The 25,996-nt window shown below is 37.4% G+C and overlaps 1 protein-coding gene across 4 annotated transcripts in view; it reads right to left on the bottom strand.

Annotated features, from left to right (window-relative positions):
* Nucleotides 1-25,996, bottom strand: part of APC (APC regulator of Wnt signaling pathway) — a 131,638-nt gene continuing 105,642 nt past the window's right edge. The window contains exons 9-17 of one of the 4 annotated variants that reach the window (XM_024743328.1): nucleotides 25,167-25,265; nucleotides 22,299-22,677; nucleotides 20,505-20,600; nucleotides 19,156-19,209; nucleotides 15,295-15,434; nucleotides 14,646-14,723; nucleotides 14,240-14,356; nucleotides 9,215-9,429; nucleotides 1-7,665 (exon numbers count right to left, since the gene is read on the bottom strand). In XM_024743328.1, coding sequence (XP_024599096.1) covers nucleotides 1,086-7,665; nucleotides 9,215-9,429; nucleotides 14,240-14,356; nucleotides 14,646-14,723; nucleotides 15,295-15,434; nucleotides 19,156-19,209; nucleotides 20,505-20,600; nucleotides 22,299-22,677; nucleotides 25,167-25,265 — 7,758 coding nt within the window. In that variant the 3' untranslated portion in view covers nucleotides 1-1,085. The remainder of the gene's footprint in view (nucleotides 7,666-9,214; nucleotides 9,430-14,239; nucleotides 14,357-14,645; nucleotides 14,724-15,294; nucleotides 15,435-19,155; nucleotides 19,210-20,504; nucleotides 20,601-22,298; nucleotides 22,678-25,166; nucleotides 25,266-25,996) is intronic. The other 3 variants (XM_024743330.1, XM_024743329.1, XM_024743331.1) reach the window with 3 other exon arrangements.

Raw genomic sequence — 25,996 nt, 5'->3', positions numbered from 1 at the left:
TCAGCTTCAATTGTTTTTATTACAGTAAGAGGAATTTTACTCTTAATGCATAGAATTTGAAGAAAAAAATTATATAAGCTTTTAAAAGAGGCCCTTTTGACAATTATTAATACAAATGTGAAATAAGACCCTTCAAACAAATACCGATTTCAGTAACAGTTTATACATACAGCAATAATTTATTCTTAAATGTTCATTTAGTTTCTGTTGAGACACGATTCATGTCTCATTAATAAAAGAGCAGCCATCTCACCTCAAATACCAGAATATACAACAAGTTACAGCATAGCAAAAATTCTACCTACTTTCAGATAAAATCTAGTTCAGGTAAAATAGTTTCATTCAATGTTTTACAGTTACACAGATTTTTTGTTTGTTTTGAGCACAAAATAGTGTAAGTTGTTACACTATAGCTATCTAAATGAACATCATGTGACCACAGAATTGTTAATCATTACTTCTGAAATTGAACCATCAGTTTCATTCATGCAGTAGAGCAAAGCAGGCTGGGTAAACTTGTTCATCGGGAACCATATTACTGTGAATTTCACAGCCACATGATTATGATGTCAGATGGACTCACAAGGACTAAAACAGAATGGTTTTTGCATAAATACCAATTTCTCCCTGATGTAAGTTTAGTCAGTTTATAATCTAGAAATGATTGATAACAGCAATATATCATATCTTCTATCTGTAGTGTTATTTTAAGACAAGCAATAATTAAAGGATGATGGGATGGGATGCTACTTAAATACATGAAAAACATACTGTACAAATATACTTGGCTTTACCATTTTCTTCCTAACTATCAAGAGTGCCTCCCAAAATATGACCAGTGAAGATGAAGTATACTATCGAATATGGCTTCCAGAACAAAAACCCTCTAACAAGAATCAAACCTATTTACAAAATTTTTCAGTCTTTTAGTTTCATTTGAAACAAAAAATTTTTTTTGAATTTTATTTTTTATACAGCAGGTTCTTATTAGTTATCTATTTTATACATATTGGTTGAAACAAAATTTCTACATAGCAGTCGTAATTAACACTAACACATTCTTAGTTTCATCATTCCAGCTCTTTTTAAACAGATGTCACAAGGTAAGACCCAGAATGGCGTTTAGGACTTTGAGTTCCACTGGATTCTGTATTGTCACTTTTTGAATCTCGTTTCTTTGTGTTGTTATTCACTGGCGTTGGGATCTGAGATGGTCGGGCTGAAGTGCTATCTGCGCTGCTTTTCCTTGGGCTTGGGTTGTAATTAAAAGGACTCACTCTGGCAGCAACAGTCCCACTTGGTGAACTGTGCTTGCTTGAGCTGCTAGAACTAAATGGGGTACGTTCAGCTACAGAACTTTCATTAGTCTCTGATGCAGGGACAGGATGACTTTGTCCCGGTTTTCCCTCAGTTCCTTTTTGGTCTGGGGCGTCTACCTGAATAAAGGAGTTCAGGCGGTTTTCCAAACCCATGGTGCGTACAGGAGCACTACCATTGCTGACATTTTGTTTCCCCTGATTATCTTTTGAATCTTTAGTGTTTGGGTTTCCCTTTTCTGAAACAGTGTCAATCACTGGGGGAGTATTTCCTGTTGGAGATCTTCCAGATCTAGGGTTGTTAATGGGGCAGTCCTCAATTCTCACCCAAACATCCTCTGTTTTAGAAACAGCAGGTGCCATTTGATAAATCAGAGTCTTTGATTCAGCACCATTTGCAGCACCTGAGGAAGTGGTCTGAGAAGTACTACTGGTGGGAGAAATTTCACTTTCTTTCATTTTTCTCCATGTTCCTTTTGTGGATACTTGGTTTTCTTTAGTTTGTTTGGTTCCTGAAGTAGAGTTCACATGTTTTTCATCCTCACTTTTTGCTTTTTCACTAGATTCTGATGAAGCAGAAAGAATTGAGGATGAACTCCCAGTTCTCCTCCAAGTGCTTACTCGAGGAAGGGATGATGAGTGTTTGCTGTGCTCACGTTTCCAGGTTCCTGACCTATTGATGGGAAGTCTGGAAGGACTTTCAGAATGAGAGCGTGCTATATCATGGCGCTTTACTGGTCTTCCATCATTATACTCTATGGTGGGACTGAGATTAGGTGGGAGTTTTCGCCATCCACCAGCCTGAACAGATGAATGTGTAGACAGCGACATATCAGGAAGGGAAGGACTTAAAATTGGAGTCTGTGCCTGGGACCTACTGGGAGAATCTGGTCTAGAAGATGGAGAAAGAGATTCAAATGAAGCGGATTCCTCCAATTTTCTCCTTAGGGTTGGGCTTGGAGCTTCTTTGATGAAAGTTGACTGGCGTACTAATACGGGTCTCTCTGACCTATCAGATTCACTTCCACTTGATTTAGTTGAAGACATTCTAGAAAGTTCTACCTTTTTATTGGATCCATTGCTAGTACTCATTTGACTTAGTCCTTTGGAGGCAGATTCACTTCTTGGGATACTACTGACATTCTTGGATAAACCCGTTTGTTTGGTGAGGTTCTGTTGGCTCATCTGTCTGCCAGGAGATGTGTAAGACATTTTCCCAGAACCCGAGGACTTAGTTGAAGCAGTACTAGGGGATGACGTCCTTGGCAGTTGAGATAATTTGTTGGGAGGACTTATTCCATTTCTACCGGGAGAAATTGAGTTTCGCCCTGGAGACTGCATAGGTCTACTTAATGGCTGCTGGGCAGGTCTTGAAGGAGTGGAATCTCTAGATCCTGATCTAGAAGGCCCTTTATTTGACCCAGGTGTCTGGGATGCCTGCCTCGTAACAGGGCTTAATTCTGACTTCACTGATGGCTTGGCTCCTCTGGGGGAAGTGGTAGCTGCCTGACCTTCACTAGGGCTTTTGGAGGCTGGAGTCTTAAGGGGTGGGCCTTTTTTAGAAACCGGACTTGTACTTGAAGAGCTATTCCGAACTCCTGGAATATGAATCATTGTCCTACCTCGAGAGATTGAAGGCATGTTTGTTTGAAGGGCTTGTTTCATTTGGCTTGAAACTTCCGAATTAGATCGAAGTTTTCCAGTAATCAAACTTTTATAAACTTTTTTCCCTCCTTTTATTCCTTTATTTTCAGATTCTAACTTCTTAGCTTCCAATGTACTTTTCTCCCCAGGTTTTAGAATTCGTGGGCCTTTATTACTTGCAAAGGGTTTTTCCTCTTGATCAGGTGTAAGATGAAATGGTGATCCCAGAGAGATTCCTGATTTCAGGGAAAGGATGGAATCTGAATCAGACGAAGCTTGTCTAGATAAACATGCGGCAGCAGCAGCTTGATGTAAACTACTTACTATGGAATTTGCACCTTCCTGAATAGCTTTCCAATCGAAATTTTCTGAATCAGGGGATAAACCATGTTCTGAATCTGGTCTCTGTATATCTTTCAAATCGAGTGTCAAATCTTCTGCTAATATGCCACCCATATTTCTGGGACTATGCTTTTCATTATCAGCCTTGAGTCTTGAAGGCTTTTTCTTTTTTGGCATTGCAGAACTTATACATTCCTGCAACAGGTCATCTTCAGAATCAATACTGAGAGAACTGAGAGAACTGTTTCTTGAGAAACAAACAGGGGTATCTTCAACGTGAAATGATTTAGGAGCATAACCTGACGCCTGAGGTTTACTTGGTTCTCCCTGTGAGTCAGGGGGCTCTGTCTCTTTGATAGGTTCATTTTCCTTGCTGTTGTTGTTTTCTTGATCAATGTCACTAAGAGAACTTAGAGAGGAATTTCGGGAAAAGCAAACCGGAGTATTTTCAATAGCAAAATTCTGTAATTTCTCGTCTGTTGCTGCCCCTCTGTCTGGTATATCTTTGGAGGGCTGGGGAAAAGTGGATTGCTTCTGCAGCACGGGCTTAGGCTGACCTCGATTTATTGGATGTTTTGGAACAGCTTGTGTCTTATTAGCTGATTGTTGGTTTGAGGTTAGTTCTGTGTGGCTGGTAACTTTAGCTTCTGATTCCTTACTTTCCTTCCCCTTTCTTAATTCAGCCTTTTCCCTGGAAAGGTCGACATCATCATCATCAAAATCTAGAGAACTCAAAGAATCATTTCGTGAAAAACAGTATGGAGTGCCTTCAATAGGTGTGTAATGATGAGGTGAATCAAAAGTAAAACTTCCTCTGACTCGATCTTCATTATTTGGGACCTTATCATTGAAGTCCTTGGAATTATTTTTCAAGTTCTGTTTCTTTGAATCTTTGTTGTCTGAGAAATTTCTTTCAGCATTTAAATTATTTTTTGAGTCTGTATTTTTCCTTACACGTGTCCTGTATTCAGTATTTTGTGGTATAGGTTTTACTGGTGAAGTAGGTTTCTTCTTCTTACCATCTAATTGATTTTTGTTAGTTCCAGATGAAGACATGGATGCTTGTTGGACCTGGTCCATTATCTTTTTCACACGGAAAGGCTTGTGACTTTTCCCTTTGGGCATAGCAGAATTAATGCATTCTGCAAGAATATCGCCTTCTTCTGTTTTATTGTCATCCAGTTCAGGTATAGTTACAGATGAGGCTTTCCCTGTTTGAGCCTCATCTGTACTTCTGCCTTCTGTAGGAATGGTGTCTCGTTTTTCAAATTCACCTGACTGTGTTCCTGCTCTAACACCTTCTCCAGCAGCTAACTCATTTGGAGGGGATTCTATCGTTAGATCACTTAGAGATGTAGCTGTGGAAAAGTTTATAGGTGTCCCTTCTACACAATACACCCGAGGCATATCATCTCCTGGTGTAAAACTAACATGCTTTTGTGCCTGTAATCTGTTTTGTGATGGCAGAAGTTTGTACACAGGCAGTTGACTTGGTTTCCTTGCCACAGGTGGAGGTAATTTGGAGGACGTCTGGGCTGGCTTTTTGGCTTTGCGTGAAGATTTTGTTGGCATGGCAGAAATAATACACTCTTCTAGTATTTCAATATCATCATCATCTGAATCATCTAACAGATCTTTTTCAGAATCAGTGGGTTTTTCTGCCTCTTTTCCCTGGCTTTCATTTGATTCTTCAGGCTGCTCATTTTCTGTTTCATTCCCATTGTCATTTTCCTGAACCGGAGGCATTATTCTTAATTCCACATCTTTCTGAATAAATGGCTCATCGAGGCTCAGAGCACTCAGGCTAGATGAACAAGAAAATCCATCAGGAGTACTTTCTGTGGCAAAATGTAACAAAGCATCAGCATCTGGAAGAACCTGGACCCTCTGTACTGCAGCATTTACAGCAGCTTGCTTAGGGCCACTTTCTCTCTTCTCAGCACTAGGTGCTTTATTTTTAGGTACTTCTTGCTTAGTCTGAGCGGACTGAGGAGGAGGGGGAGGAGGGGTTTTACTTCTGCTTGGCGGCATGGTTTGTCCAGGGCTATCTGGAAGGTCACTGGGGCTTATAATGCCACTCACCATTCCACTGCAGGGTTCACTCTGAACGGAGCTGGCAATTGAACGACTCTCAAAACTATCAAGTGAACTGACAGAAGTACACCTGCTAAACATGAGTGGAGTCTCCTGAACGTAGTGCTCTGGTGGACTTTTAGGTGTCTGAGCACCACTCTTTGATGGAGATTTGGCCCCTGAAGAAAATTCAACAGCTTTGTGCCTGGTTGATTCTGAAGATAAACCAGAAGCCTGGAGTCTGCTGGATTTGGTTCTAATGTGCTGTGACACTGTTGGAACTTCACTCACAGAATCTTCCGTTGATCTAGTTCCACTGCTTTCTTTTATTTCTGCTATTTGTAGGGTATTAGCAGAATCTGCTTCTTGTGTTGTCTGATCACACCCTATTTCATCTTCAGCTGATGACAAAGATGATAATGAACTACACCTTGAAAAACATATTGGGGTATCTTCTACACAGTAAGTCTGTATTGTTTCTTGGTTGATAGAGGGAACTTTGCAAGAGGAAGAGGTGGCTTTTTGGGTCTGACCACTCCTGCTCTGTGCTGAACTGTGATGGAGTTGATTCTGCCTCTTGGCATTAGATGTGGCTGTATTCTCACTGCTTGAAGAGATGTGTTCAGTTTTAGTGCTCTGTCCAGATGAATTCTTTGAGAATGAAAATGCTGGTTTCTGTGAAGAAGGAATGTCTGTGGTATATTTTAAACTATAATCAATAGGCTGATCCACATGATGTTTTTCTTCATTATATTTCATGCTATAATTGGTTGGTCTCTCTTCTTCCTCATGTTGCTCTTCCTCAGAGTAACGTTCACTATAGTTGGTTGGCTTATCATCTTCATAGTCATCTTCCTGACACAAAGACTGATTTACATTTTGATTAATTCCATGATTAGAACCTACTCGATTTGTTTCTGAACCATTGGCTGCTCTTGACCTATATGGGGAAACACATTCTTGCTGTCCAAAATGTGGTTGGAACTTGAGGTGTTTATCATCAGTGCTCTCAGGATATACAGGATAAGTTGTGCTTTGACTCCTTGATTGTCTTTCCTCATTTTGTTTTATTTCATCTTCTATTATATGTTTGGGTCTTGCCCACCTTTCATTCTGTGAAGGACTTTGCCTTCCGGAGTTCAACTGTTCATCAGAATATTTAAGACTATAATTTATTGGTGTATCTAGTTCTCCATCATTATCATCCATATGATTTGCACTATGTATTTTATGGGCTAGGTCAGCTGGATACTGACCATAGCTGCAAAATTTACTTTCCTCATCTTCAGAATAGGATTCAACTGAAGGTTTCATTTGACCTCTTTTACCATAACCATCACTACTGCTGACACTATTTAAACTATCATTTGAAGATCTCTTGTATTCTACTTTGGCATATGGCACTGGACATGTCCTGTTTGAGTTTTCTGACTTGGTGAAGTTGTAAGAGTTTGCATGTGTGTGGGCGGTAGAGCTTCTTCTTAGTGCATTCCTCTCATCTGTTCCACAATGTAGTTCTGGGGTAGACCCAGAACTTCTGTCTTCCTGGGAGGTATGAATGGCTGATACTTCTTCCATGACTTTGGCAATCTGGGCTGCAGTGGTAGAAATCTGCAAACCTCGCTTCGAAGAGGTTCCTGGATTTTCTGTTGCTGGGTGGTAGTTGACTAGGCTAATACCTCGTTCTCTCTCCAAACTTCTATCTTTCTCAGAACGAGAACTATCTAAACTTCCCCTTGATGAAGAGGAGCTGGGCAACACTGTAGTATTTAAATATGGTGACAAGACAGTCATGTTTCCAGTATTAAAATTGTCTGACCTATTATCATCATGTCGATTGGTGTCAAAAACATAGTCACCATAGAGATTTTGCTTGTGTCTCTGCTTACTACGATGAGATGCCTTGGGACTTAAATTGTCAATATTGTCAAAAGTTTCTGATAAATGCTGAGCATCTAATTCTGCTTCTAGGGCTTTTTGTTTCCTGACATGAAGAGAAGGCAAGCTTGAACCAGGAGACATGATATTGGCATCCTTATACTTTGCAGGTCTATTTGCCATGAGATTCCTTAAAGCTGCAGCACTTCCCATAGCAATCATCTTGTGCTTTGAATGAATGAGGTTCTTGAGCATGCTGACTGCTCCCATGTCCCATAATGCTTCCTGATCTTTAGGATTTCTTGCTGAGAGATTCCACAAGGTTCCACATGCATTACTGACTATTGTCAAACTGTGAGATTTCAAGTGTTGTAATAAGGTTTGTAAGCAATTATTCTCTCTTAGGATTTGCCTGAAATAAAAATATCACAAAAGTAAGGTAAAAATCTGTTCGTAGTAACAACAAATAAAAGGACAGAAAACAAATTTAAATCTAAAGATAACTACTAAAGCTTATTAACAACAGGCATAATAAAATTACACCAAATTATACTATAAATTTCAGGCATTGCCTATTACCTTTTGTTCTATCTTAGTTCATTTAATGTCTATTGTTTTAAAGTACTCATCTGTCAGAGTAAAAGAAGTAAAAGCGTTAAGTTTAATCAATTCTGCATTTCCTATTCTGACCCAATAGCTTTAAACACTTTTCCTGAGTAGATGTATTTACTTTATTTACATAGTGACGGAGTTTCTCAGTTTGAGGAGTACAGATGTATTATGAAATCTTAAGCTGAACAAGGGCTGTGGTAATTTAATCTCTGGATGGGCACCACAATGTTGACAAACTGAGACATCTCAGAAGAGGTAGACAGAAGAAACTGATTGACAATAGATCTTAACAAAGTCAGGGAGCACACTGTAAGCTCCTAGGTCAGCAGAATGACTTTTAGATAATCTTTCTGCCTCTGGTTTGATTTTGTAATACTGCCATTCCCCCTTACAAGTGTTCTCGGGCAAATTGTGTGTAGTCGTTATTTCTAAAAATTAAGTGAAAGAAAAGTTTTCAAAACATTAACTATAAAAACAAGAGTTAAGAGTCAGCATAATGAATGTTAGGATCTGAAAGAGCTATGGCTTAAGGCATGGTAAAATGAAGTTTAATGACAGCACAGCTGGCACTGGTGGGCTCTAAAACTGATAGGCAAGGGTGCAGTAAGCTTTACCATGGCGGCTCTCTAGCAGTCCAGTAGACACCTGAGTGCTACTGAGTCTAAGAGGTCTTCTAAGGGCTATAAGGCTGGTAGCTGGTGCATGAAAAACTTAAAGATGTTTACATTCTTTTCAAAGCCCTTCTACTAAAGGTACCTCATAGTCTTTTTGAAAATGAGAGAGGAACAATACAGGATAAAATAAATAAATATGCTGTGAAAGATACCCATATTTTTGTTGAGATAATACAGAGCTCAAGTTCTGAAGATATGTACCTGAGGTGCCTCTTAGGTTTCACAGCTCTAACAGATTGGATGAATGGTGGTTGGCTGAAAAATATTATCATTATTGATGTTATGGCACCACTAGAAAAATGTGAGCCATTGTACTCTCTGGATCATAACCACAAGGTTTTGTTTCTTATAAACCTCATATTCGTTTAAGCCGTGCTAACATATAGGAAAGGATTTTCTTCTCTGTAATATTTATGACTTTCATTTTTTCTTCTACACATGGGTTATACCTCTCAAGTATCATTTATTTCTAGACATCTTTATGATACTATGAACTTGTATTAGAATAAATGTGTTAATGAATAAATCAGGAATTAATAGTTATATTTTCATTGTCATAAATGTAATTTGGCTTAGAACTTGCATAATTACACAAAACACTGCTTACAGTTGAGTCTTTCTGAGAGTATGAATCTTACAATTTCATTTAAAAGTAATATAAAACCCTGTATTTACCTGTGGTCCTCATTTGTAGCTATCAAGCTGGACACATTCCGTAATATCCCACCTCCACTTTCAATAATAGCTAAAGTATTTGTCTGGCTCCGGTAAGTGAGAGTGCCAACCAAAAATGCAAGCGCACCATCTACGGCACATATATCAGCTTTATTCTCAGTGCAGTGTGCTGACAAATTCCATAAGGCACTCAATACGCTTTTGAGGGTTGATTCCTATCAAGAAACAGAATATGTGTCATCTAATTAGAGCTGGAATTTCCTTCTTATAACGTCTATGTTTACTTCTATTGAGGAAGCTTTTTTTTTTTTCCCCCTCTTTAAATCTTCCCTGCTGCCCATCCTTCACAGGTAAAGTATTAGGAACTCCTCATTTAGAAAAACTTTCATAAAATACCAAATCGAACTTAAGACAGTGATATCCCCATGAAACAAGCAGAATGCAATATTAAAATAATGACCTTTATGAACTTATCTAAATGTTTAGATGGTGCACACATATCTCACAAGAGCTTATATTAGAATATGAAACAGAACTGATGTGCATTCTGAAAAGATAGCATTTTCAGGACAACAGAAGCTAGAAAAAGCCCTCTACATGCCGATATGGAAAGATATCTAGATGTATCATTAAATGAAAAGAGCAAGTTGCAGAGGAGTATGTGCAATCTTATTTGTATAAAAACACACATATATATTTATGTGTGGTTGATTCAAAAGTAACAATGTAACTTATTAAAAAGAAAGCATACTAGAAAAACTCCAATTTCTTAAAATCCCCATAGAAACAAAGTAATTGAAAAACCAGAACTCCCTGGTATACAGTATCACAGTAAACTGACAAATTATAAATGCCACAGAAAATACTCTGAGTATACAATTAAGGATATTTGGTCAAAACTTGCCATGATCCTGATGTCAGTCTTTCTTCTTACTACAAATCAATCAGGGAACAAACAAACATTCATTAGAGATCTACTCTGTGCCTATCACAAGTAGAGGCACTCCAGAAAACATAGCAACTGATACTTGCTTTGAAGGTGCTAACTGTTTACTCTGGGGAAAAAAGAATGCAAAATCATACTTGAAACCAAGGGCTCTAATGGAAAGATTATTCCCATCTGAATTTAATAAATTAAGTAAAATATTTCATGGAGGAGAGCAGCTCTGCAGAAGAAAAGACATGTACATTCAGAGAGAAGGCAGGGGAAGTAGGAGGAAAGGCAGGGGAAGTAGAAGGAGGAAAGGCATGGAAGTGGAAATGAGCAAGGGAGGACTAAAGAACAGAAAGAAGACACAGAGGAAGTCAAAGTCCATGCTGGGGCATTGTGGGAAGTAAGGTCAGAGAGGTAAAAGAAGGCCCTGAATGTCATGGCAAACATTTTGGGCCTAACCCAATAAGGAACTAGCCATTGTATTCTCTTCATCAAGTTATTAAATGAATAAAACAATGTAGGAGCAGGTTTAGATACTACTTATCAGGAAGCAGGGAAGAAGTGCTTTCACCACTGAAGATGTGAAAAGGCTAAGAGCTCAATTTTAATTATATTGTGAATGAGGTAAAAGGTGGGACATTCAAAGTATCCTGAGAACAGAAAAAAATGGCAAGAGTTTAGAGGAGTGAGCTAAACTTACAACTGACCTAGAGGTGAGACTTGAAGGTAGGAACATAGAAGTTGCTCTTCAAGACTACATGTAGAGGGCCAAGGGTCTTGTTTCAAAGAAGCTTTATAGTTAAAGGAGACAAGGAGAAATGATTAGATGTTGGAAGTACAGGTGGTAAAAACAAAGGGAAGAGATTCAGTAAGGAATGTGATCAAAAAGTATCAAATATAGGTGTAGGTAGAAAAGAAATACCCTAGTTAATCTACAAGTCTAGATTTTGTTAGAAGCAATATATTAGAAAGGACTGAAGAAGGTATGGCCAGTTAAGAAATGAAGCAAGTGACTACATGTTCAGGGTTTTGGTTCTTACAGGAAAAAGAGGAACACTGCAGAAGTTAGAAGAAGCAACAGAGGATTTTTGTTTTCATTTTCAAAATATTGGGCTTCTTACAGATAGCTGAAACATAAAAAAGCCAACTTCTCTACACCCAGTAGAGAAGATATAGAAGACAAGAATAAGGGACTAACAGCTTTGAGTAAATAGCCACGCATAGGGCACAGAGTGCAGGTGAAGGAAAGATTCTGCTGTGTAGAAGAGTAAGAGCCAGCGAATGATGGTAAAATGATGCAGTACGTGGGGAACATGGAAGGTAGTTTTGGTTCTTGTGGCCATTAGTAGTAAACGAAGTTGACAAGGAAGAGATGACAAATTGAAAAAGAGAATAAGAACGTTTATAATGACGGCTGCACTGAATGTAGAAAAAGAGGGAAAAAATAAATTCTAATACTGCTAACCAGAGCAGGCCCCAACCAGAATTGGATATTATAAATTTCTGATGGGCTACTTTTTCCAAGATTGGCCCTTGCATTAAAAATTTATAGATGAATTTAGGGAGAAATGGTCTTTAAACTACTACTCTTCCTTTACAAGAACAGGCTATGTCTTTCCATCTATTATGGTCTTCTCTTACATTTCTCAGTAGGATGTGTCTTTTAATCTAACTTTCTTCGTTTGTAGCAATTAGTTTGTATGTACATCTTTGAGGTCCTTGAGCGACAATAAAATAATGAGCTATTCAGCAGCAATACAAGTTCCCATAATACCTACAAATACATTAAATCTTTCTGAAAACACACAAGCTTGATAAGAAAGGAGTCTTAAAGTGTACATGGGGCTAATTTTTTTGTATAATTTTATTAAGGTATAATTAGAGAATAAACTGCACATATTTCAAGTGTGCAATCTGATCATTTTTGATGTGTGTGTATGCCAAGATAACATTTATATCACCCCTCCACTTTCCTCATGCCACCCATAATCCAACCCCAACCCCAGGCAACCGCTGTTCTGATTCCTGTCATTGTAGATTATTGAATGTATCAATAGGTCATTCTTTTTTTTTTTAATAGCCAAATTGTATTCCACAATTTGTTTACCCATTTACCTATTGATGGACATTTGCGTTATTTTTAGTTTTTGGCTATCACAAATAATCTTTCTGTGAATATTTGTAAGTCTTTGTGTGAATTTAAGTTTTTGTTTCTCCTGGGTGGCCAGGTTGTATGGTAGGTAAATGTTTAATTTTAAAACACTGCCAAATGTTCTCTAAAGTTGGATAGGCATACCTCAGAGATATTGCAGGTTTGATTCCAGACCATTGCAGTAAAGCCAATATCGCAATAAAGCCAAGTCACATCATTTTTTTTTGGTGTGCATATAAAAGTTATGTTTACACTATACTGTAGTGCATATAAAAGTTATGTTTACACTATACTGTAGTCTATTAAGTGTCCAGTAGCATTACGTATAAAAGTACATACTTTAACTGAAGTATGTACGTATAAAAGTACATACTTTAACTGAAAAGTAATGCTGTTGGAAAAATGGCATCGATAGACTTGCTTAATGCAGGGTTGCCACAAACCTTCAATTTATAAAAAATGTAATATCTGCAAATTGCAATAAAGCAAGGTATGCCTGTACGCCACGTAACATTCCCGCCAGCAGTGTGTGAGAATTCCAGCTGCTTAACATCCTTGACAACACTTGGCCAATATTTAAAATTTTAACCAATATAATATCTTTAATGGTATCTCGTAGTTGCAATTTGTATTTTCCTGATGACTAACAATGTTGAGTATCTTTTCAAGTGCTTATTGGCTATTCATGTATCTTCTTTTCTGCAGTGTGAGTACAAGTGTTCTGTTGATTCGGTAGTGTTTTAAAGGTATCTTTATGCAGACCCTAAGTATATGTAAGTATTTCCTTTTTTTCCCAGTTTTGAGATATAGTTGACATGTAACACTGTTTAAAGTATAATGATTTGACTTACAAACATCATGAAATGATTACCACAATAAGTTTAGTGAACATCTATCATCTCATATATACACAAAATTAAAGAAATAGAAAAAAAATTTTTTTCCTTGTGATGAGAACTCAGGATTTACTCTCAACAATTTTCATATATAATGATACAGCAGTGTTAATAAGATTTATCATACTGTATATTACATCCCTAGTACTTATTTATCTTATAACTGGAAGTTTGTACCTTTTGACCACCTTTGAATATTAACTTTATATCCAGTTATTTAGTCGAATACTTATTTCTAACAATTTTTCAGTTGATTTTCTTGGGATTTTCAGGTATAAAATAATTTAGAAAAAATACATAAGTAAACAAACAAAACATCCCCAGACTCTTCCTTCTCTGAAAAGGAAATTTTGAAGAGAAAAATATGTAGGCTCTGGATCAAGGAGGACTGGTTGGGTGAAAGGAAATTCAGATTAGCTAAAAAGACTTGCTTAGTTCCTCTCAAATTTAAAAAAAAATTGCTTAGTTTCTGAAGTAGATATACTATCTGGAGATTATTTCCTTTTGTAAACAAATTATTATTTGAGGGATTTCTCACCTTTGGGTCTGATTACCTCTTGACAGGGTGACTATCAGAATTTGAGGACTCAGGTAGATTGAGATTTGGGCAGCAAAGAGTTAACACTCAACACCAGTGATTGGCAACTGAGGGTGATTGTGTCCCTTTTCCTTTACAGAGGACATCTGGTAATATGTGGAGATATTTCTGATTGTTACGACTGAGGGGAAGGTGTACTGGCATCTACTGTGCAAAGGCCAGGGATGCTGCTAAACATCCTACAAGGCACAGATCAGTCCTCCAAAACAAAGACTTATCTGGTGCAAGATGTCAACAGTGCTGAGTCTGAAAAACCCTGACTTATACTAGGCTACCTTGTACAATCTTTTCTGGCTTAATACTTTAGGAGTTTGGAGCAGTCTAAGTCTAGGGATAGGTAAGATAAGAGGGTCAGAAATTAGTGAGTCTCAGGAGTGGGAGATGGCAGCAAAAAAGTATCCCAAGATGAAATCCCTATTGTAATACTAAATATTTTCAAAGGTACCTTTTTCACTTCCAAAGCACATTCCATCAATGCTTTCACACTTCCAACTTCACGCAAAGTCTTTTTACTATTTACATCTGCTCTCCAAGACAGATTCCTCAAAACACTTGCAATAACCTGCAAATAAATCAATTTTAGAATAATTTGTTTATAAAATTATTCATACTAGTTGCTTTCTTGTTCGTAATGTTAAGAGTAGAAATATATTAATAAATAAATTTCTTCTAAATGCTAATATAGTGCCAAAAGGAATTCCTACAATATAGTTATTTTCCTCTATTTTGGTGTTAATGTAGCCACAATTTAAACATGAGACGCTAAACAGTGAGCCACAGCTTAAATTAATCTAAATCAGGGTATTAACCCACTAATAGCCAAGAAAAACATTTGAAATTCTAAGCAGTACCTGCTGTAAGTCCTCACTTTCAGATTTTAGTTGGGCCACAAGTGCTCTCATGCAGCCTTTCATAGAGCATAGTGTAGCCTGTAAAATCAAATATTGCAGAGGGTCAATAATGAGGCAACCTGGAGCCATGCTTTATTTTTGACTAAACTTCAAATCCAGTTTCAATCATCTCATTTCAATCCTAACTAATGTTTTACCCATAAAAGAACTAGAACCAGATTACATAAATGAAAGACAAATACCCTCCTAATCCTTCGGTATTTGTTCTTTTCTTGGTAAACCGGAAAAATAAAATGAATAAATGATAAGAAACAATAAGCAAAGGGTTTTAAAGTCTTTTATTCGGATGGAACCAACACATGTATAACACTTGCACCAATCATCAAGATTTCCAGATTTTTGCTATCATTCCCAGGAATAGTATTTTAAATGTGATCACATAAATCCACTACTGTGTTCCATCTTTTGCCTTCGTTTAGGCATAAGACAACCAAATGAGTAAGGATATGCAGTGAGGCATGAAGTACAGGTTTTTGTTGGTCAGTGTTTAATGAGGAGAGTGACAAGAGAGTCAGTGAAAAGTAGTTTGTATGAAAGTAAAATAACTCACACCAGAGATATCGTAAGAAATGGATCTTATAAAACATACCTTGTTGGCTACATCTCCGAAAGTCAAGTTTGTCAAAGCCATTCCTGCATATCGTCTTAAGGTAATACTGTAGTGGTCATTAGTAAGTCCATACATTTCACAGTCCACTTGCAATAATTCTGCAATGGCCTGCAGTCCCCCTAATTTAAAAAGGGCAAGAGGAAAAAGATAATAATCTAAAATAAAACAAATGGGTACCAAGTTTATAAATTATTAGGAAAAAATCTCAAAGAATGAGAATATATAAATTTAATTTTGTCTTTAGAATTACAAGCTACAGAAAATATTATAAAGGACTTTTGTGTAATATACTTATAAAGTACAAGTGACAACTATTCCATTTTCTGCCAGTTTCTCCACCCTCCAGCCCCTTGCCTTACTGAGTGAAATGAACATTATACTCTATTTACTGCACATACACTGTATCTTGTCACGGATGAAGAAGGCTGTTTTCTAACACTAGGTCTTCCTGAATGTAAGCAGAAAAAGGTAACTTATTTTTATTATTAGGACTTTACAAACACTCTTCATTGTCACACACTGTGGCCTAATCACTTTAATATACTTTTATCTCCCAAATAATTTTTAGTATCCTTAGGAATACTAAAACTTCTAAATGAAACTGTGCATGAAACAAAGCTTATTTTTTTTTTATGAAAAAGAATGACCTATTCAACTTATTACTAAGCTCTATAATTTTTAATTATATTTTTAATTTTTACTTTTTTTTGATACTCATGAAGTGTCAAATACCAATACTAGGATTTAGTATCTTCTTTCCCCTTGATTCCCACCAATGGGTATACTTAACAACGCCCACAGTGGTCAGCAGTAGGAAGGCAAGGAGGAAAATGAAGGGAAAGGAAAGGAAAAGACATAAAGGAAGGGGTGGTAAAAAGACAAAAGACAAAACAAAACAAAAAGACAAAAGGTGAAGCAAAATGGTGAGGGAGTAAATAAAAAGAAAAATAAAAATGCATATGGAGGTTATTCAAAATATTATTCATCATCAATATTAATCATCATGGGACTGGAGACATTCTTTTGTCAGAGAAGTGGCTTAGACAGAAAAAGAGAAGATGAATATAAACGGGCAATTCTTGGATACTGTAATTCTGAACAATCAGGTCATTAATCTGAAAGAGGATCGGTACATTTTTGTAAATGATCTAGAAGGGTCAGTATGTAGATGAATCAGCAAGTCTGCAAAATAGACCAAGTTCTATCTTGGGTCAAGAATGCCAGGCCAAGGGATTTAACTCTTGGAACATTTGTGTAAATCTTTATAACTAGCACCAATGACAGATGAGTTTGAATGTAGGTAAGTAAAAATTAATTTGGTTAAGGGAAATCCAAACCGTATTTAGGAAGATTTTCCTCCATCCACCCATGATGATGGGAAGATAAACAGCCAAAGAAAAAAACAGCCAATGTCTTTATGGAGCTTACAGATTAGAGCAGAGACAGCCATTGAACAACTAATTTAAGTGTACTGGATTGTGTAGAAGCACAGGGCAAGGTAACAGATGAACTTAACCTAGATTGGGAGGATCAAGAAAATGGCTGAGGAAATAATGTTTAACTTGAGACTTAAAGGATGAATGAATATCTAAAAAGGGTGGGGCAGAAACAATAAGTAAGCATTTCAGGCAGATGAAACAGCATGTGCAAGGACTGCTGGGCCTGAAATATACAGCAACAAGGAGAGGGTCACAGGTGAGGCTACAAAAATGGGTAGAGGCCAGATTATGCAAGACTTTGTGTGCCTCACCAAGGATTTAAGGCAGGGGAAGGAATAATCAGATGTATGTTCTAAACAGATTCCTATGACTGTAGGCTGCAGAATGGATTATGATTGGAAGTGGGGGGACAAGTAAGACAAACTATGGGAGAATGGGAGAGATGACAGAGGCTTGCTTGGGGTGGGGATAAAAAGAAGAGCAGTGATATGAGATGTATTTAAGAACCAGAATTAAAGCATTTACGAGACATAGGGGATAAGGAATAGACTCATGGATGTCTTCTAAGATTCTGGCTTCAGCAAGTGGGTTGACTGGAATGCCATTTTCTGAGAAAAGGAACCCTGGAAGAGACAGAGATTTGGGGATGGAGGAGACAACAAACTCAGTTTCTGTCAGCTGAGTCAGAAATGTCTGAAAAATCATCTAGGTGAAGATGTCAAATGAGCAGTTTGAAAAATGTGTGTAAACCTCAGGAGAGAGAACTTGGATTAAGCTGTGAATTTGAAAAACACTGTAATTGAAGCAATGGAGTAGAGGATACTGCCTAGGGAGAGTGGAAGAAAGCCTAGTACAGAGCTTCAAAAAATTCCACTATTTATTACTTCGGTAAAGAAGAAGGAACCACCAGTAAAAGAACTGAGAGTTTTGACCCAGGAAACAGATCTGGGAGTCATTGTTGACCTGAAGACAGTGGCCTTGTGTACTGAGGAGATCACCAAAATGTTGAGGATTATAAAGCAGATGATCAAAGCCAAAACAAAACATACTGTGCTTCATGCCTACATAAAATCCTGCCTGGCACAGCAGTATCTGTCATACTGGTTTGAGAAAGGTGAAATGATCTAAAGAAAATCCCAAGAAGGCACCTGACTACTTTTGTATGGAAAACCCAAAAATCTTAGGACTTGATTCTAAAAACAAAGATTAAAGAAGGATTTGGTCAATGCCAATAAAACCATGAAGAACATGGCTAATGAAAAAAAGGACATTCAATAAAATTTAGTGTATCAGATAGAAGAGAGAGCCCTTTATGACTTCAGGCAGGTAAAAAGAAAACCTTCAGTGAATTTTCAGGCAAAGAATCTATACATTAAAACTATAAATGGATTCACAAAAATATGATGTGAATTCATGAGCAATACAATAAAAAATAGGTTGCCCTAAGAAATATTAGGATGTTTCAAGGTAATGCAAAGGTCATGAACACATCCTTCCACATTTTCTTGGTGTCTATGTTAGAGAATAGTGGTCCAGATGAACCAAATACTATCTCCTATGGTATCTCATAACCTTACAGATAGTAGAGGATCAATGGCTTCAGGTGACATTTAACAAAATCCTTAATTTAAACTTATCAAAAAGAGATAATAGAAAGATGATACTTAATTTTTAAAAAGTATATTACTTTTCTTTTACTTGGTTTAGATAGTCACCATTAGCATGAAACACCTCATTCTAAAATAAATATTAGGGGCTCAGCATCAATATTCTATATATATTGGTGTTTCACAAAATTTCCCGATCATAAGAATCACCTGGGCCACTTATTAGATTTGATTCCTAGGTTCCCTCCTCCGGAGATTCTACCTTACTAAGCTTGCTTACCACGCACGGGCCAGAGAAATACATGGTTTGACAACTGCCTCTGGTGATCATTATGATCTAGTTTGGGAAACACTAATGCAAATTAACTATGAATTCCTTGAAAGTCAGGACCACGTCTTAATCATTTTTATACCTAGTGCCTAGCACAGTTTCTGGGACAGAGCTGGGAATTCATAAATGTATACATTACTGATACTATGGTCTAAAACTTGCAATACTAATAGGTGCAAACTTAAATGACCCTAATAGTTGTAAGAATTTTCTTCTCTGTACAAATGACGGTCCTAGCTGACTGGGCTTAGAAATTTCCCTTCATCCACTTGGGACTTCTTTCCTCCTTATTCCTCACTGTCAGATCCCTTGTGCTGTCTTAATCCATCTCCCCACGGTCCACACCACCTTGGTCCTTCTTGTGCTCCAATGCGAATTCAGAGGCTAGGAGTGAGAAGAAGGTAATCCCCTGTGGCTACACCCCCAGCAGTCACACCCCCAGAGGCCCCATCCTGCTCCTCACCTGAAAGCCCCTGCCCTAGCTCCTGTGATGAAATGCCCCGGGTAGCCTTCCTACCTGAAGAAGGAAGAGGAACAAATACTGAGTCTAGATTTTACTTGGAAATTCAGATGATTAATGTGTCAGTCCTAGTCTATAGTTCATTGGAACACAGGAACATTTATAAAAACGTTTGCGGGAGCTTAAAATTGGATTCGTTTTCCCGTTGATTCATTATTTTCCCCATTATTACTAGCGTTAAAAAAAAACACCCAAACTTAAAATTTCACCAATGCTGAGGCAGTACTGAGGAGGGGAGAACTCATAAGCTCGTACTCAGTTTCACAGGAGGCTGGGGGGGCATGGGGGAAGGAAAGAGAATCAAGTGGGCCGACTGCTAGGGCCTGTGGGAAGAAAAGCATGGCTGGAGGGCAGGCGGAAATCACAAAGTACACAGCCTCCCAAAGTGATGACTCTGAAGGAGACAACACTCATTTTTGGCCGTTCAGGTTCTCTGTGTTTAAGAGTGTCATGACTTTGTCACTTTGAAGATAAGTGATGAATGATAATGATGAGGGGTGGCAGGAATACACAGTGGGGGCTTGAATGAAATGTAACATAACCGGCACAAAAAGCAAGGGCACAGCTACACTAAGATGGAAACTCAGTGTATGGTTCTTGCTTGTGGCACGACTAGAGCGATCCAGTTCACATGAGAGGGCTCAGCATGATGCAACTTATAAATACCACATGTGCAAAATGAACCTAGAAATCAAAGAAAAACCATTACATGAAAAATGGGGGGCACAAATGCAGGTTATATAAGGTTTAGAGTATGTGAGAACACATACCTAAGAGTAACCCTTCCACAATTAATGGAATGCTTCTAACATAAATCAGAGCATAATGCTTTTCCGTATTAATCAGTTTCAGAGATACCACGCTGCTTATCATGAAAATCCAGTAAAGTACAGATAACCATGAAGATAAATGAGAATCTTAATAATAATTCCTTCTGATGTCTTTCAGAAGTGACTGAGTTCAAGAATAATTACGTAGCCCCACGTCTCAAAACAATTCAAATTACCCTCCCCATCAACTGTCACCCAGGGTCTACCTTGACGATAGGGGCAAGAATGGACTGTTTAGTATTTTTTTCCAACCTTTGGCTAAGATTTTAGAAATCCAAGTTAGGTTACAAGGGTAGCAGTTTCTGCCACTTAGGACACTGTCTCCCCTGGAAACCAGAGTATAGTCATTTGCTACAAGGAGGAAGCAGATGGTAATAAAAGTTAGTGGCCTTATATCCTAATTCAACAATGATGAAAAATCTTTACTATTCTTCTGTGGCATTGAGAAACATTTTGTCTTACCAAGTTCATTCATCGCGTGTCTATGCTCCTCATCAAACGAAAGTTTCATTAGAACACACACAGCAGGACAGATCTGATGTTCAACAGGAGCTGGCACTGAAAGATAAAATTGACATAAACGATAATGCTTTGTTTTCTCAAAAGTAGTGACGTTTATTATACTTAAAAAATACTCAGGGCTCACTAATACATCCCTAATGCATAGCAGTTTAGTGAATCAACAAGTATTTGCTAAAGAGATGAATATATATACTACAAACATGGATAGGAAAACGTAAGGGCTTTTCTTGGTTCCATAAAAATGTCTACCTCTCATCAGCCTTTGACCAAGTCTGCTGGTCCCATGCAGGTTTATGCTATAATTCAAATAATAACTTAAAAATTATATTGGCTATATGAAACAATAAAAACATTTTGGTATAAAACTTTTTATTTACAATCTCTATTTAAACTTAAAGGCATGTGGCTGTATACAAATGTAGTATAGAAACCTAGTATAAACCTAGTATAGAAAGCTTACTATACAGATACCAGATAGTAAACAAAAATCTATAGACAAGGTGTCCAAGAAAATGCACCTGCACATTTAATACTATGCACAAAGTTTCAAAACCGTTACTTGAAATAAAAATTTAAAAAGCAAGTCTATTTTTCAGAAGTAATAATATTTATTCTATTTAACTTTTCTGAGAGTAGGTATTAAGAGCACAAAATGCGAGTCATTATATAATTGTGGACAAAGAAAACAATCCAGAAAGACAATGTTCTTACAGTAAAGCATCTTATAGTTCTCCTCATCCCTAGGACAAATAGATATAAAGGACATTTCTGCTGTACTCTATTCTTGAAAACTATTAAATTTTAAATAAATTCACTTTTATACCTACCTAAAAAAAATCTGCTAAATCTTTATAGATCATGTTCTCATCATCACTCTTTCTCCTACTCCCGAAATCAAGATACTGATACAATAGTCCTTTGTCATGTGTGTGTGGACATGTGTGTGTTCTTATCGGGTGAAAGGAAGGTCTTACCTTATATACTTACTGCTTTTGGTTCTTGCTACAGGAATGAAGTACGTTATGTCCCCAAAGGTCCCAACTCCCATGTTCCCTGCTCCTGAGGGAGAGGGGCTGGTGGCCAAGGGTTTCTCCCTGAGCAAAGAGCTGGGAGGCTGATCATCCCAGCAACTGGGGCCCCATGGCCTGAAGCAGGATGGTGCAGTAGGAAGAGCACTGGGCTGAGAGTCAGGAGATCTGACCTCTGATCCTGGCTCCACCACCCACTAGCTGTGAGGCCACAGTCAAGTCTTTTAGCCTCTCTGAGCCTCAGTTTCTTCATCTGTAAAATGGAGATGATATCTTCCCTTCCTACTTCACAAGGTTGTTGTAAGGATCAAATAACATATATAACACAGCTCTGTATCCACTGAGTAGAGTGATATGCAAATGTAAGAGATTATGGGTTGGTCACTAACAGCTGAAGGAACTTATGTAAAGTCACTTTCTTGAGCTTAATCTCAAGAGATGGAGGACATAATCGCTCAAGTTCTTTCTAGATCTGCTATGCTATGACTCTGTCTTGATTTTCTGTTCTTTTGTGGTTGCACTGTAGTACGCATAATGTTTTCCTTTGCTAACTTTTTCTAGAGAAATTAAGCTTTAAACTATGTTAGCAGTGTAGATGGCTAATATGAATTTCCCAGGCCTATTCATAATGACACCATCCTAATTTAAAGTTTTCATTTCAAAAACTTTTACATTTGCTTTGTAACATGCACCATACGGAACATACTTGGATTTTTGTCCTGGTCCATGCCTTGTTCATGGGCTTCCTGCCACTCCCAACAGGTTTCACAGTAAGCTCGTATCTGTTCCAAAAGATGAAGGACTCGGATTTCACGCCTGCCTCTCTTGTCATCAGGCTGTGAGTGAATGATGTTGTGGAGTGCTGCACTGGCCCTGGCCCGAGCCTCTTTACTGCCCCGGGAATTTCCCAACAACACAGAGTCTTTGTCATTGCCATGTAAAAGCTGGATGAGGAGAGGAAGACATCCAGACTGTCGCATGGATATACAGCTGTCTTGGGAGCTAGACATAGCTAGCAAAGTTCGCGACATATCATCCTTATCATGAGTACCAAGCATTGACAACAATGAATACACCATTTCCACCTGTGGGCCAAATGAGTTTAGAAACAAAATTATGACTTTAATATCCAAAAGCCAACACCAATGAAGTGATGAATGGGATATTTATTGTAACTCATTAAAAACAAAAACCCCTTTCCAGGATGAAGTAATGAGCGTTATTTCAAAATCCATATAATATAATCATCACCAACTTGTTTATGAGTAATATTAGTAGTGGTAGTACATAGTGTTGAAAAAGAGAAAGTAGGTTCTTGCATAAACCTAAATTGCTGTTTGTCTGGATCAGCTGGTGATAATCCACTGATTATGATGAATGACAATCAACTGATTTCTCTCTCTCTCTCTCACATCTCCCCCCCGCACCACACATACCCACCCCCACCAACACACACACAGAGTCAAATGTGGTTTATCTAAATTCTTTACACAATTTAAAATTTTAATTTTTAAAATCTACAACCATAATCAATAAAGAGAAAATATTTTTCAGCAATTATTATTTACTAAGTACTAGCACTCAGCAATTGCTAACCCTCACCAGATTATAAGTACAGTAAGTCCCCTACATATGAACAAGTTCCATTCTGAGAGCACGTTCACAAGTCCAATTTGTTCGTAAGTCCAACAAAGCTAGCCCAGGGACCCAACTAACACAATTGGTATTGAGTACTATACTGTAATAGGTTTACAATACATTCGCATCTTTGAAAGTTCACAACTTGAAGGTTCATATGTAGGGGACTTACTGTATAATATTGTTAAAGTTATGATTTCTCCCTTATACATGTAAACATATTCTGTTATAAAAAGAAGAATGCTCTGATCATACAGGGATACAAAGCCAGGATTCTTATTCAATTTCTTTTTAAAAGCAGCTGGTAAGCATCAATTACTCCCTGACCATAAATTCTAAGAATTTACTTAGAAGCAGATTAGAAACAGGAAACAGTACCCAGTTATCCTGCACTGTGATCAACCTCATTTTAAAGTGAGAGCTATTACATAAAAGTAGAGGCTATTACATAAATGTATCATATCTGTAAATTAGTGGTTCTTAACCAGGGGCAATTTTAGCCACGCTGAGACACTTTTGGCAACGTCTTGGAGACATTTTTGGCGGTCACAACTTCGGGAGGAAAAGCTTCGGGCATCTAGTAGGAAAAGACCAGGGATGCTGCTAAACATCCTACGATGCAATGAGGAATTATCCAGCCAATAATGCTGAGGCTGAGAAACTCTACTCTAAATGTGTAGACACACACTACCCTTAGATATGAAAGTTTTATTAGGAAGGCAGTACAGAACTGTGGATAAATAGTCTTTCAAATTCTGACTCCACCATTTACAAGTGAGTTGTGTGACACGACCAAGTTATTTGAACTCTCTGAGGCCCAGTTGTCTCAGTTGCAAAATGGAGAAATTTACCCAGTAGGGTTTTCTTTGTGAAGATTAAATAAAATAACACATGTATGGCACAGTAACTGGCATTCAAAAATGTAGTAAGGTCTTAATATTATCATGCATAAATCACTTCAAAAGGAAATGGTATTCTAGCTGCCAGTTTTCATGCAATAGTACTGTTGAATATTAAACATTTTCTTTATAGTGAAAACTACTTGTTGATGTTGGACAGATCTGGGGTTGAATTCCAATTTATTTACATGACAGCTGTCTGAATCTTTTTTTGGCTTCAGTATTCTCATTTTAAAAAGAGGGGCAAGAATACCTCAAAGGGTTTTCAAGAAGATGAGATAATAAACATACAACTCCCAGCAGTTACTGGCATCCTAGCGGTCCCAAGTAGTAACTATTGTGAGTTATTAAAAGGATTAAGTTTCATATTAACAATACCATTGATACTCTAAAATTCATTTCTTAAATCGACATTAGTTATTTCAGTAATGCTTTTCCTAAGAGCCACTGTATTATTAAAGTAAAGAAAGACTATGTAGAGTATGCTGTGAAAACAACTAGTGGAATTATTTAGATTTAACTGAAAATATACTGCTTAGTAATATTAGAATTTCATTTTTGTTCATATAATAGTAAAGCCTCTGGCTTTAACAATAATAAAATAATTATTTTCTTTTCAAACATACTATTCTCAAGTCCCCCAAAATATTTACTAACATCTAAGAGACCCTAAGAAAACTCACTTATCAGCAGTGAATAGGATAACATTCAATTTCAATAATTTTTCCATCCACTAAGCATTTATTAAACACTCATTATGTGCAGATTCTGTGCTCGATGCTGCAAAGGATAAAAAACAGTCCCTGTGCTCCAACTGTAGTGATTCAAAGGAGGTAGACAGACTGCATGGGGAGGTGAGAGGACCCTGGAAATCAGAAAATGTTTTGTAAAGAAGGAAAGCCCAAGAAGATTTCTGAAGGCTGGCTAGGACTCTGACAGTCATTTTTCGGTGGGCTGGGAAGTGGAGGTGTGTGCCACTGCAGGCAAGGCACAGAGGGAGAAGTCACAGGGAGTGCTCAGTGCTTATAATCTATTACCTTGGTTCCCAGATGACTTGTCAGCCTTCGAGGAGCAGAATGTGTGCTGCTAGAACTCAAAACACTGGCTGTTTCGTGATCTATTCGTGCAGTTGAACCCTAGAAATTAAGCAAATTATAGACAGTATAATTTAGACTATAGATAAATACAGCTAACTTCATGTTAAGGTACTCCAAATGAACTGTCTTTAGGGTAAACAGCTAAATATACCATTAAAATTGTGAACATTATAACTGCTCAAAATGAATATTTTTACCTATAAATTTAAGTAGAGTTTAGAGAAACACTGAAGGAAAAAAAGACAGTTGCAAAAGACAGTTAAAGTACAATGTGGAAGTAACCGAACACTGCAGAAATTCTAAGAGTAATATTCTTTCACAAATCAAAAGGCATGAAACTACATTCAGTTAAATATAAATTGACTGGTAGAAAGCTCCACTGAGTGACGAAATGCTCTAAATTACCACAAAACTAACTGTAAATTTTGTACAGACCAAGTTCTCCAGGAGCTCAGAGTAGAAAAAAGACTGCTTGAAACCTCTATTGGAGAAAGGCATGAAAAAATAAATAATTGCACTGAGCTATCATGAGCACTTAGTAAGAAGAATGCATAAAATACTGAGGGAAAACAGAAAGAAATAACTACTTGCTTAAGAACTATTAAAGACTGAATAAGATAAGTTATACTTAAAGGTAGGCCTTGGATTTTGGAAAAATGATGGAAGAGTCTGTGTAAAGGGATAAATATGGAAAGCATGCTAGAAAAGAATATAGGCAGAATACTCTCTGACATAAATTGTAGTAATATTTTTTTGGATCTGTCTCCTAA

This window comes from Neophocaena asiaeorientalis, unplaced genomic scaffold, assembly GCF_003031525.2.
Source record: "Neophocaena asiaeorientalis asiaeorientalis breed wild unplaced genomic scaffold, Neophocaena_asiaeorientalis_V1.1 scaffold26, whole genome shotgun sequence".
Classification (NCBI taxonomy): Eukaryota; Metazoa; Chordata; class Mammalia; order Artiodactyla; family Phocoenidae; genus Neophocaena; species Neophocaena asiaeorientalis.
The sequence above is the reverse complement of the archived record's forward strand: the minus strand, read 5'-3'. Positions and strand labels throughout refer to the sequence as shown.